Source organism: Rhineura floridana, chromosome 1 (genome assembly GCF_030035675.1).
Source record: "Rhineura floridana isolate rRhiFlo1 chromosome 1, rRhiFlo1.hap2, whole genome shotgun sequence".
In the NCBI taxonomy this organism is placed as follows: domain Eukaryota; kingdom Metazoa; phylum Chordata; class Lepidosauria; order Squamata; family Rhineuridae; genus Rhineura; species Rhineura floridana.
The window spans coordinates 225,936,114-225,948,586 of record NC_084480.1 but is presented as its reverse complement, the minus strand read 5'-3'; the positions used below and the strand labels follow the sequence as shown (position 1 = coordinate 225,948,586).

At 42.5% G+C, this 12,473-nt stretch overlaps 1 protein-coding gene across 1 annotated transcript; it reads right to left on the bottom strand.

The window, feature by feature from the left end:
- Window positions 1–2,037: 2,037 nt before the first annotated feature.
- PTGR3 (prostaglandin reductase 3) lies at window positions 2,038–11,016 on the bottom strand. Its single transcript, XM_061594369.1, has 2 exons — window positions 9,905–11,016; window positions 2,038–3,106 (listed from the first exon to the last, which is right to left on the bottom strand). The coding sequence occupies exons 1-2, from the start codon at window positions 10,213–10,215 to the stop codon at window positions 2,182–2,184; spliced, it is 1,236 nt and encodes a 411-aa protein (XP_061450353.1). The 5' UTR covers window positions 10,216–11,016; the 3' UTR covers window positions 2,038–2,181.
- Window positions 11,017–12,473: the final 1,457 nt, after the last annotated feature.

Here is a 12,473-nt window from a genome sequence, read left to right as displayed (position 1 = left end):
TGAAAATCTAGTGCTAAGGGTAAGAAATCTGGAAAATAACAGCCTCCAGTTGTTTGACATCTCTGTGTGATGAAGAAACTAGGGTTTGAATCCCCACATAGCCATGAAGCTCACTGGGTGACCTTGGGCCAGTCACTGCCTCTCAGCCTCATGAAAACCCTATTCATAGGGTTGCCATAAGTCGGGATCGACTTGAAGGCAGTACATTACACACACACCCACACACCCACACACCCACACACCCACACCACACACACACACACCACACACACACACACACACACACACACACACACACACATCCATATGTCTAAAACTGAATTTTATTCTCAACAGTTGTGCTGTACTTAGAAACAAATAGCTGTTTCCACTTTTTTCCACTTTTTTTTGTTCCTCATCAAAAGGAGCCAAATACTTCATCATTATGAGAGCATTTCCATAGGGTGATCAACTGCTAACAACATCCAAAATATACTTTGGGTTTCACCTACCAAGCAACTTTTCCACCAGCCCAATCCAAAATCCAGCTAAACTGAAGTATTTGGATTTAAGCCACTTAAGTACCATTTAACTCAGTGGTGCTCAGCTGGCTTAAATCCTACTACTTGGATGTGCTTTGAGCTGTAAGTAGGGTTGCCAGGCTCAGGGCCTGAGAATGATTCTGTCTCTTTAAGAGAAGAGAAAATTCAGCCAAGTGCAGGTTTCTTGCAACAGTGAAATGGGAAAAACCACAAGGTTAAATTCTCTCTTCCCCCTGCACAACTTTTAAAGTTACAGAAGACCTCTTGGTTGTGCAGGGGGAAGGGAGAATTTCACCTTGTGGTTTTTCCCATATCTGAAAAAAGCAAATAGATGAAAGCAGGACATTGCTACATGTTAAACAATGCCAGTTTATTCCACATGTGTAGTATCATCTTCCAGAGATAAATACCATCTCAAAAACAAACAAAAAACCAAAACACCCCAAATAGGCAATATGAAGCCAAGTAAGAAAGAGGGCTGATCCTATAAATGTCTGCTCAGAAGTAAACCTCATCCAGTTCACTGGAGCTTGCTCCTTGGCAGTTGGGTATACAGGCTTGCAGCTGCAGTTGACTATAAACAATGGAAGAGAAGAAATGGACAACTGGCCCACATTGTTAAAATTAGCTAACATGATTTGAATGCTTTAAAATAAGTTCTTACAAAGGTTGTAATATAAATTCTTAGAGGATGTATCTTACTGCATAACTCAGCACAGCTGATTGGTACCATTCTAACCATTCTCACCAAAATTCCCTTGTAAGATGGTACAAACACAGAATTTGAGGCGCCTTAATAACTCTGGTACCTAGATTGCCTTAATCTTAGTAGAATATAACATTTCACCAAAGGTAACCAATTAATGGGTTAATATATCCAAAACAAAATTTATAAGATGGTATTATAACATGAATATTTCAAAATGTAACTAAAAACTTCAAATAAAGCTGGCCAAGTTGATTAATACCAGCAGGGGGTTGGACTCGATGGCCTTGTAGGCCCCTTCCAACTCTACTATTCTATGATTCTATGAAACTTTCGTTAAAAAACAAACCCAGGTACATGTAACTAGAAAGATATATTTTACTAGTTAAACTACAAATCTGTCATTTGCTATAATAGAAAATGAAGACATTCATTTGGAATCACTACCACAATTAAAAAAAGATAATTTTTAGCTTTTAATTGTATCTGGTGCGACCCTCTAAGATGTTCTCCTGTACATGTCCTACTGAAAAGCACTCTTGAATGACTTCTGTTGCTCAGGAGAATGGCCAGGTGTACTGCACCCATCTTTTTTGATGGGAAGAACTGATAATATTGATTTCACTTAATATATCAATATGCCTTTATTTACTCGATTCTAATGGAATAGATCTGATAACTGGCCAGATTCAAATCTAATGCAAGTTTAATCACAAGTACATTCAAATTTCCCAGACAAAAATATAGCAGAACTGTTTAATGCAATGCCAGCGACATAATGCATTTTTAAAGAATACAATACCACTTAAATTCAAGAAATCAAAATTTTATTAATGTCTAAATTTTATTTTTAATGTTACTCATTGGAAACTTTAAAGAAATGACACTGTTTTAGTTACTGTAAAGCATAAAGTGCCCATTTTCCTTCTTTTGATTTATTTCATTGTTCTGTTTTTACAGCTTACTGTTGACAGAGTGAGGTAATTCAACTACAATTTTTCCTATGTTTTTCCCCATGTACATATAATCTATAGCATGGAATACAGACTCTAAGCCAGTGAATTTGCCCTCTGGAAACATATCTCCAAGGTCTACCTCACAAACCAGTTCTCTGTTTTCACACATTTTGATCAAGTGTTTCATAGCCATTTGGTATTCAGAAAAGTAATGGTTTAAGAAGAAACCCCGGATGCTGGCAGATTTTCTTAGCAGCTTTGCTGGCAACATTTCTACATGACTAGGCTGAAGGCCAGTATGGGTTTGGTAGCCAGAGATAAAACCAATAATTATCAGACGCCCTTTGGTAGCCAAGGAGTTGATAGCCAAGTCAAACATCTTTCCACCAACAGATTCATACACTACATCCACACCTTTTGGGTAGTCCTTCTTAAGGACAGCAGCAAGATTTTCAATTTTATAGTTGATAGGGTGGTCACAGCCAATGGATTTCAGAAAGCCAGATTTTTCATCACTGGAGCATGTTCCTATTACATGGCATTTTGCCTTCTTTGCAAGTTGCACAGCATACTGACCAGTTCCTCCAGCTGCTGCTGTCACCAGAACCGTCTTTCCTTCAGACAATTCTCCAAGCTCCTTCAGACTGATATATGCTGTAGTTCCACTTACCAGTAGCGTAAGAAACTCAGGTTTCACAGAGGGTACTGGGATAGCTTCTTTAGCAGGTACAATAGTATATTCAGCAAAAGCACCAGGTCTCATATAGGCCACGGGCTGGCCCACTGTGTATCTAGCGCTTGCACTTAGGCCCAAGGCCACCACTTCACCAATTCCTTCAAAACCTACATCAAATGGAGGCTTAACTGAAGTGTCATACCGGCCAGCTGAGTAGTTAATATCAGATGCATTAATGCCGACAAATCTAGAAGAAAACAAACATGTATTAAGATCCCTGTTTTGCAAGGCTTTTATTTGTCTTAAGAAAAACCCTTTCGTGTAAATGTACAACCTAAGAAATTTCAGTGATGCATGTGATGTGAGTTGGGGGCGGGAAGCTTTCAATGCAAAATAAAAAAAGGTTGTTTTAATCAGATTTCAACTTTACTAATACATCATTTGATATATTTCTTAAAGGTAAAGCATTTTCCTTTTGCCGGTTTAACGCAAATGAGAACAAAAGATATAAGGTTTGATAAGCTAAGGAATAAAATTGTTTTTTTCTGTTAAAAATACAACAGAATAATATATGAGCAAAGTAGTAAATATGTTGACTCTGGAAATAAATTTACATTTCAGATTATAACAACACTTTTAAGTGACTAATGATAACATGGAGTATCAATGTCCTCTCCAAGGTCGATGGTCATAAGTGTTACTGCAGGCAAATTTAAAGAAAATGGATGGAATGACTAACAAATTTGCCCTTTGACGCAGCTAATTTGCACATTATTGAAATATTTTGCTGTATACAAATTACAGCACCTTAAAACAACCTTGAAGAACTAAAATTATGCAATAATACTTTTGCGCACTATTGACCTCTAACAGGTAAAAATGAATGTAAGTATCAAAAGGCTTGAGGAAATTACCAGTAGGTGATGTAGTAGCAAATAATGCTGAAATATAAGTTATTCGTATAGAGAGAGTGAGTGTGCAGCTTTTTTCCCCTGCAGAAACTTGAAAACAAAAATACTACAGTAGGACGATTCTGTCAGAAACAGCAATATGACCGTTTCTCTTCTGTAGCCAAAAATAAACAAATTATGGCATTTAATTATGTGGAAGTGTGAAAATATGTGAAATTGATTTTAATGCCATAACTAGAGAACTGTTTGTGGATTTATGGTAATTTGAAATAGCTCCCATACAGAGAAACGACAAAACTAAAGGAAGTGCACTGGCCATTTCTAATTCTAAGGAAAACTTCTTTCATTATTAAAATGTGTTCATGTGAGTGTTGGTCTCTCTAATGCTTCATATAATCTAGTTTCTGCAGCAAACAAGACATTAATTCTATTTATAGCTTTTTAAAAAACCAATCCAGTTTTAATTTACATAACTCCCATTTCCCATTCTGAAAGAGAATGATGGGTGGGTAAGAGAAGACAAGGGACTCCAAGGCAAAGGGGCTGATGAGGACGTGAGAAAGAAAAGATCAGAGGCCCAAGGCTCGAGGTTGGAAGGACTACTACACGAAACTCCTTGGTTTAGATTACACAGGCCACGTAACTTTTTGCTAACCGGAGAGGCAGCTGGGTGCGAAATCGGCCTCGTTCATCCATCGCCACACAGCTGTCTTGTGTTGCATATAGGCACCCTGCCCATCACACTGCCAGAACATCGAGGGGCTTGCCTGAAGGCTTCCTCTGGCGAACCTAATTGTTGCGCCCTTCACTTATAATTTCAAGCCCGCCCCTCACTGGCCCAGGCGCTGCAATGGTTAGGCGTGCACCAAACCCGGACCGCAAGCAGTTCAACAGAATTCAAAATCAAGTCTTAGGGATTTGACCCAGTTTAGGCTGCGATCGGAGCCCATTTTACCTGCAACAACAATTCAGCCTCGTGCAAGTTCCCCTAACACACACACAGTGGGCCACGGTTGGATTAAACCATTCGAAACCCACAATTTCGCCTCAACCAAGCGGCGTGCCTGGAAATGCAACCTTACCCATACCGCAAAAGTCCTACTTTTCCTTCTCTTGGTTCACCCTATTCTAAACATCGCTGCCAAGGGCGGGCTGATAAGGACATGAACACCTGGGAAGTGGGGTCAGGGTCGGATGGGGACAGGGCGACTGAAGAGTGGCGCTCTCTTTTTGTTTTACTGCAGGTGGCCAAAGGGGCTGGAAAACTCACCCGTACCTGGTTGAAAATAACAGGTGAAAACGCCCCTGTTCCCCTCTGTCCTCTCCCCGCCCCGAAGGCGTTGCAATTGAGCATCTCTGTAAATAGGTGCATGTCTGTGTAAGAAGGGAGAGGCTGCTGCTGCAGCAGCAGCAGAGGACCGGGTCACTTATTGCCTATGTGCCACAGAAGATCTTGCTGAGAAGGGAACGTGCCAGGCTTGGCACCCAACGGAGTGTAATGTCTTCGCCCGGTTGGTGGTCGAGGTCGGCTAAGGAAGGGAGGGCCTCCCTCCCCCTTGCCCTCTCTGACAACCCATGGCCGTTTCCCCGTTAGCCCTCCCCTGGCACGCTCCTCGCCATGCCTCGTCCCAGCTCCGCCTGCGTGTCTGCGGTGGCTCAGCTAGGAAGCGCAGGCAAAAGTCTCTCCGAGTGCAGACTTGTCCAAAGGAAAAGGGTGGCTTTTAAAAACAGGGTTACCGCATTTAAAGCACCACCCCGTCGCCCCACAATCAAAGTCGAAGCTAATAACCGTGATTAGAAATTTAGCCTCCATCTCTTTCCAGCCTCTAGTCGAAAATGCGCGTGCCTTGTGCAAATTATCCCTTTTGAAGTAGGGGAAACACGACCTATTATTATTAATAATTTGTTGTTGTTAATATAATCTCCAAGTTGAAGCAAAACTCCTCTTCAATATTAAAACACACCTGAATTCAGTTCTGTTCCTCCACCCTCATTCCCGGGAGGAAAAAACACACACCTTTAAATGATTTTTTAAACAATGGAAAGTTCGGCAGTTTTGTTTTATGCTGTGACTGAAAAATATATATGAGATATTTTCGTAGAAAAATACACTCACAGTTTGGCCTCCTTGCCATTCCCAGTACAAAGTAGCACAAGCAATTGGGGGGGGGGAGGTACAGGATTATTCGGCGACTTGTACAGCCTTGATCGTATACCTTTTTACTCCAAGAAAATACGCACTGGCAATAAATCCCATTGAACTCAATGGAGTTTACTTCTGGGCAGACTTTGGGGGGATGATGCTGTTAGTCTCTCAGTTCAACGGGGCTTACTCCGAAGGATTGCAGCACGTGTGTTTGGGGTTTCCAAAGAAAGATGCAAGTTCAACATCAGCTTGCAAACTTGGGTGATGAAGGAGAGTTGGCAATCCGCAGGCATTGTTCTCCTCTCAGTTAACTACGTGACCTTCATCTTGCCCCATTCTTTGCCCTCCTCCCAATTTTGTGGCTTGCATTCAACTGGAAAGGCGTCCAAAGCCTTTAACAACGATCCCTAATGCGGGGTGCTAAAATAAAAAGGACCGGATCCAAACCGTCCCCTACCCCACCTCCAAATAAAACAACTGCAGAATGAGTCGTACAAGTTTTATTTACACTGACACCTGCGATCTGCAGGGGGAAGGGAGGAGGGCGAAGAGTCTTCAAAGTGGGGTTAGAAGGCTGTTTCTCTTATTTAAAAGTGACTCCCAGAACTCAGGGGACCGAGGTGCAGAGCAAGACCCTTTAACACACAGACACAACAAAGTCACCAAACTCAGGGGCACTCAAGGGGGGGCCCCCTCCCAGACCAAACAATCCTAATCACCGAGAACTCTTCGCACATTCCTATTCTTTCCATTTCTCTCTCCACACCCCTCACCCCGTATGTCTTGCTTCTCACGTTTACTATCCAATTCTCTTTGGTATACTGCCTCCCAACAGAAAACAGAGCCCACTATCTGATCAGCCTCTGCCACTTTTTATTTTAAAGCAACACCCACCACACCACCCGGGTCGTGTATTTGCTAATCAATCCAGAAAACTACATTTCAGGGGTGGGGTGGAGATCGGGAATAGGTTCAGAAACTAATGAATGGCTTCCAAAAGATTTTTAACCCCCCCATTATTAATATTATTATTCCTAGTCCTCCCTCTTCTTTTGCTGCACAATCACACCTCCCAGCGAGTGATAATAAGTTTATTGTTTGAAATCGATTCCCAGTTTGAAGGCATTTCTCTCAGAATACAGGTTGAAGTGGAATTATTTTTGCTGTTCAGAAAAGTACTGGAATAAAGGCGAAGGAATTGTTTTTAAGAGAGTGAGAGGAAGTGGAGGCGAGGGCTACTTAAGCAGAATCTTGTTTGAAGGAGAAGAGTTATCTCGAACTTAAATACACCAGGGCAACATGTGTATGTGTGTTTTACTTGGGTGCATGGGGAATATTTTGTATTATGCCATTTGCTCTTTTCACTGGAGTTGTGGAGCTAATCTGATCATATGCCCATGCCGCTGCAGCCCATTTCTTTCCTTCCTATATTTCAATCTGAGGTAGAGCGTATTTTCAAGGCTAAATAAATCCAGGTGACTATGCTCCTTGTCCTGTGAAGGTAGGAAGGCGCTTTCCCCCCCCCCCGAGTGTGTACAGGATATAGGGAGAGGAAGAGAGAGAGAGAGAGACCTATGCACGCTTTCAAGGTAAGAAGAAAAACCGTTGGAGAGGTTTATTCTTAGCACGCTTTATTTTGCACTAATGAGCTCTTTCCTGCCTTATGTGAGAAACTCCAGCAACAAAAGTGAGCATCTCTCACGCAAATCCACATGACACAAAAGTTGCGAACTCCAATCCTGCGATTTCTCACACACACCCTTGCAAACTCAAACGTGTTAAAAACAAGTAACGATCCTTGTGGACCCTCTTGCCTGACTAGCTCCCTCTCCCTCTACTTCGGAGAATGCACGAGCACGTCTTTCCAGTCCCCAGAGAGAGCCCACCCAGTATCAAGGGCAGGATGGGAAGGAGTTACATCGAAAACAAAATAAATTGCATGCATAAATTTTCAAATTTCACAGGGGAAGAGGGGAGGGAGACAGCGTTGGGGGGAGGGGATTGGAGAACAAGGACGTAACAACCTTTCAATAGGCAGTAAGGAAGCCAGGGTATATTTCCTGTAGCATTTTAAACCAGACCATCCCTTCTCGTATATTCCCAGTCAAAGGAATTTAACTGCAGCCTCAGTGAGATATCCTTTTCACGGATTTCTATTAAGGCTTCAGATATTCTACTCTCCAAAATACTATGTTCTGATGACAGCGGCAATTCAAACCTTTGACACCAGGGAGGGCATATCTCTCTGTAATGCGAGTGTAGTACATTACATAAAACATGCACATTTTGTTAGGGTTCAGATACAGGAACGATATACGCTGTCTTCCACATTGACGACTGTGCGTGTGTGTATTGTGTGTGCAATCCACAGATCACATCATTCTGTGTATTTCCGTTTAATCCAGTTTAATCTTATTGCTTTAAATGGGGATAAATGGATTGAAATGCAATTTATGCTGGGTTACCACCAAGTAACGTGTTTCAGCTATTGCAAATTTATTTTAGGAAGGAATCAAAGACCTACCTGAACCCCCTGTCACACAGGTACATTACACAAAACTTACAACCACACCTTCAGAATTCCAGGTTCCCACGTGGATTTTTACGCTTTCAATTTTTAAAAACCTGACTTTGGATTTCAGGAATTATGCTATATAGGAAGGTATTATTATTATTATTATTATTGAAGAAACCCCTGTGGAAGGCACATGTTGTTCTACAAATCTTCCGGTATATGGAGAGCTCACAGAAGAAAATGTGAATGCACGATCCTCTTTAGGTAGCCCACAATTTACAGCATATTACTTAATCGTGTTAAAAACCGAAGTCTTTACTTCATTCGTGACCTGGCTATGTTGAGAAAAGAGTCCAACCATCCACACTCCAGGTACAGGGATCGGCTACAATCCCAATCAGACCTACTTGGAAGTAAGGGTCACTGAAATTAATGGGGTTTACTTCGCAATAAACATGGTTAGGTCAAGCAGGAGTATGACATATTCCATTCCTTCCTCCTGTCTGTGCCTTTTGCTTTGCTTTTATCGTTAAGGGAGGAGGAGGGCTAAGGGTCGAGTTAAGACACTGAGGAGTGACAGGGAAAGGTGGGTGGCAGTCATATACCATTTGTGGCCCTCTGCTTTCCTGTTGATTCACGGCTTGCTTAAGGTTAGTGACGTGGAGGACTGGGGTGGGGGAGGGGGAACAGGCAGAACTGTTATACAGAACTTGCTCTAAAAACAATGTCTGGAGTGTGTTACATGCGCGCGCACACCCACCCACACCCGAGATGACTATAAATAGCCTATACACAATGTCCCAATTGCTTTGTATTAATCACACACACAGATCTACACAGATCAGTCAGTTTTATTGTATCGCAAACACAACCCTCGCAGATCTACAAAGAAAAAAGTAAGGGGCGCCCGCTCACGAGCCGCTGACGGCTGTAGGAACACGGAACAACCACAGGCAAACAGAAAATTGGGAGGAGCTTGGAAATCATTTCCTGGTTCCCTAAGTCCCTTCCTGAACTCTCATGTCACATACAACTTTCAGACGAAGTAGCAGTCTCACCTTTTCCACACTGCATTATTATCGTTATCGTCCCTCCTCCCCGAGATTCCTTTAGTTCAATGCAAACGGGGTGGGAGAGGGGGGAGAACCAATATACGATTTTTACCTCACAGCAAATTGAAACGTTCCGGCACTCGTACAGAGGTGTATGTGTGAGTGCGCGCGCGGGAGTATGGCGTACAACGTTCACAACAATAAAATTAAATCAGCAGTCGCCAGATGGCAGCTGGTACAATTTGATAGGATCACATAAGAGTGAATGACTGCGTGCACACGAGAGAGGACGCCAAAGGGTGTGAGAAGTTAGGATAAGCAGTGGGGCAGGAAAGTGGGGTGTCGCATACCCCTCCCCCCATGGAGAAGATGCAAAGGAGAATTAGTGATAAGGGAGGAAAAATGAGGAGAGGTGTCTCACCTGTTTCTGACGAGCAGATCACTGTCTCCCGGGAGTGGCACAGGCACATCGTGTCGTAGGATAACAGCTTCTCGGAAGTTTGAGCTCAGCTTAGTTACTACCAGCTTCTTCATGGAGGTGGGGATGGACGAGCCCTGGAAATCCAGAAAGTGGCGGGAGTAGGACATGTCCACGATGGGTCGGGGCCGAGCACCACCCAAGCAAGACCAAACGGGACTCGCCAAAGAACCCCGCTGTAGCTGCCGCTGCAACCAGCACCACCGAGCTCCCCAAGCCCTCAGCAATGCACTGCTCTGGCCGTTGAAACTCATTTCTAGTCCTGCATCTCGTTCCGTCCTTACCGCCCTTTCCTTGGCTTTCTGTGCACCCCCGGGCTCTCCAGCCTAGGAGGATTCTTCCACAGGCATGCAAACCTCAAGCACAGGAGGAGACAGGCTCTGAACAGAACGATTTGTGTATGTAAACAAAGTCTAATGTAACAAGCTGCAGCCTGTCTTGAGTCCTGCCTTTCCAGTCCCTCCACAATATGAGAACAGCAGATCAGCGGCAGCAGTCGCCGCAGCAAAAATTCCCTGTAGCTGATAGTCTGTTACCGTCACTAGTATTTTTTGTTAAAACAAAACACAGGGATAAAGTTCTTCCTTTTAAAGCCCAGCCTGCCCTGCCAAGCTGCTGGTGCCGAGGGAACAAAAACGATGCGTGTGTGTTTGTGCAGTCTGTAACAAAACAGACCTAGACCCACACAGGCATATAACCGTATGTTGATAACCACAGCATCTACAGATTGCTTTCACTCAGGAAAAAAAATCTTTGGGGGGGAACCCCCCACGATGTTTCTATTTGATTTTTAGGGTGTGAGCTGCACGCCAAGAAAGAGTCTGTTGTTACTGCATATTAAAACGCGTCGAATCTACCACCCCCACCAGCTCTTTCATTTAGAAAAAGATCTTTCTTAGCCATCTATAAAAAGAAAGCTCGAATACGTTATTAAATCAAATAAGGCTCGGGAAGAGAAGTTCCTGCTAATCTGGTAATGTTGTTATTGCGAGCCTCCTGGAGCCGCTGGCTGCAGACACAGGCCCCTCCCCTTCCGTGCGAAACGTTCACTTCCTCGTAAGGTGGAACAAATCAAACCAGAGCCGCTAGCTACCGCTAGTGGAAACAGTTGTATTTGGGAAAGGGTAAAAACAACAGCGATTTACGAAAGGATTTAAATTATCTTTAAGGATCTGAGTGCGTGTATATGTGTGAGCTCCATTTCAAGACAGCCCCCCCCCCAAAAAAATTGTTGCTTGTGCCCTTCTGGTCTTCAGGTACACATGAAATGCACTTTACAGCCTCAGATTTTATAACCCTATATAACAAAATAGACTGGTGAATCCGTTGACTGCCCTCCCTCCCCCAATAGCTATGGCATTAAATAATATTGCCATATATTTATTTTTGGCCTAAGCATTTACCCGCTTCTTCTTATCTCTAGGATAGTGCGTCTAAATCTAACTTTACAATGCTCAGTAGTGGTTTCGAAAAGATAATGTATGTCTGGTTAAAATGTTTTAGAGAATCTGCCAATTTTGCTTGGTATTGTTGGATGGACATGGAAACCAACCAGAGGTATTATTATGGAGTAAAAAGTACATACAAAACTTATTTAGAGTAAACTCATGTCAGGAATCCTATTTCTTAATTGCATAGCATTAATAATTGAGATTTAAAATCAATGAATCTATTAGTTCACATTTTCCACAAAACAGCACTTTCAGGCGATTTCTTTCGCATTTTCTTTTCTATTTAAAGAGAATAACAATGCATTCCTGTACAAGGCTCCTCAGTTCTACTGAGGTCAGTGGGACTTACTCTCAGGTAAGTGTATATAGGATTGCCCCCTAAATCCCGCTAATCTTTCTTATTAGAATCTTCATCAATAGATTAAAACCGATTCAGCAATATTTTTTGTAATGCAGGTTTTTTCTTAACTACAACCCTGAGCTCCAAAGAAGAAATAAGCGAACTCTTTTTTTAGAAGTCCTAAGTTTAGAGTGAGCGCTTGTTTTGTGTGTGCCCCCCCCCCGCAGGAAACAACTCTGTTAAGTTTTCGAGAACTTGAACTGTGCTATATGCGTTTGATTCTATACTGCAGCCAATTGAGCTTTATTTATGATCAATCTTGTACATTTGTCTTCCTCGAAAAATATTTTAAAATATTTGTTTAGAACTTTCGCTGTGATTTGTATACCTGATAAGCAAAAACAAAGGAAAAAGGGAAAAAAATTAAACAAAGCAATTAAAAAGATTGACAGGTATAGTTCTGTATGAGACCTATTTGTAATTGTCAGGGTGACGTTGGCAAGAGGAGGAGGAGTAAAAAAAAATCTGAAGCAGGAAAAGCAGCTCGATGTGTCTGTCTATCAGTTGAGACTGTCTGAAAGCTCTGGGATCTGAATGTGTGCTATTTTTCAGTGAAAAGAGAAGAGAGGAAGAGTGGATCTCTTTCTCTCCCAGGAGTTTAAACGAGGGGGGGAAACAGTTCACGTTAATCTCTCCCACTCTGTGAATGTCTCGGCTTCTC

Excerpts from the sequence above, each read along its gene's own strand:
- PTGR3 (XM_061594369.1), bottom strand. The coding sequence starts at position 10,215 with ATGAGTTTCAACGGCCAGAGCAGTGCATTGCTGAGGGCTTGGGGAGCT. Across the intron at positions 3,107-9,904 it reads GATCTGCTCGTCAGAAACAG|ATTTGTCGGCATTAATGCAT; the intron begins GTGAGACACCTC and ends GTTTTCTTCTAG.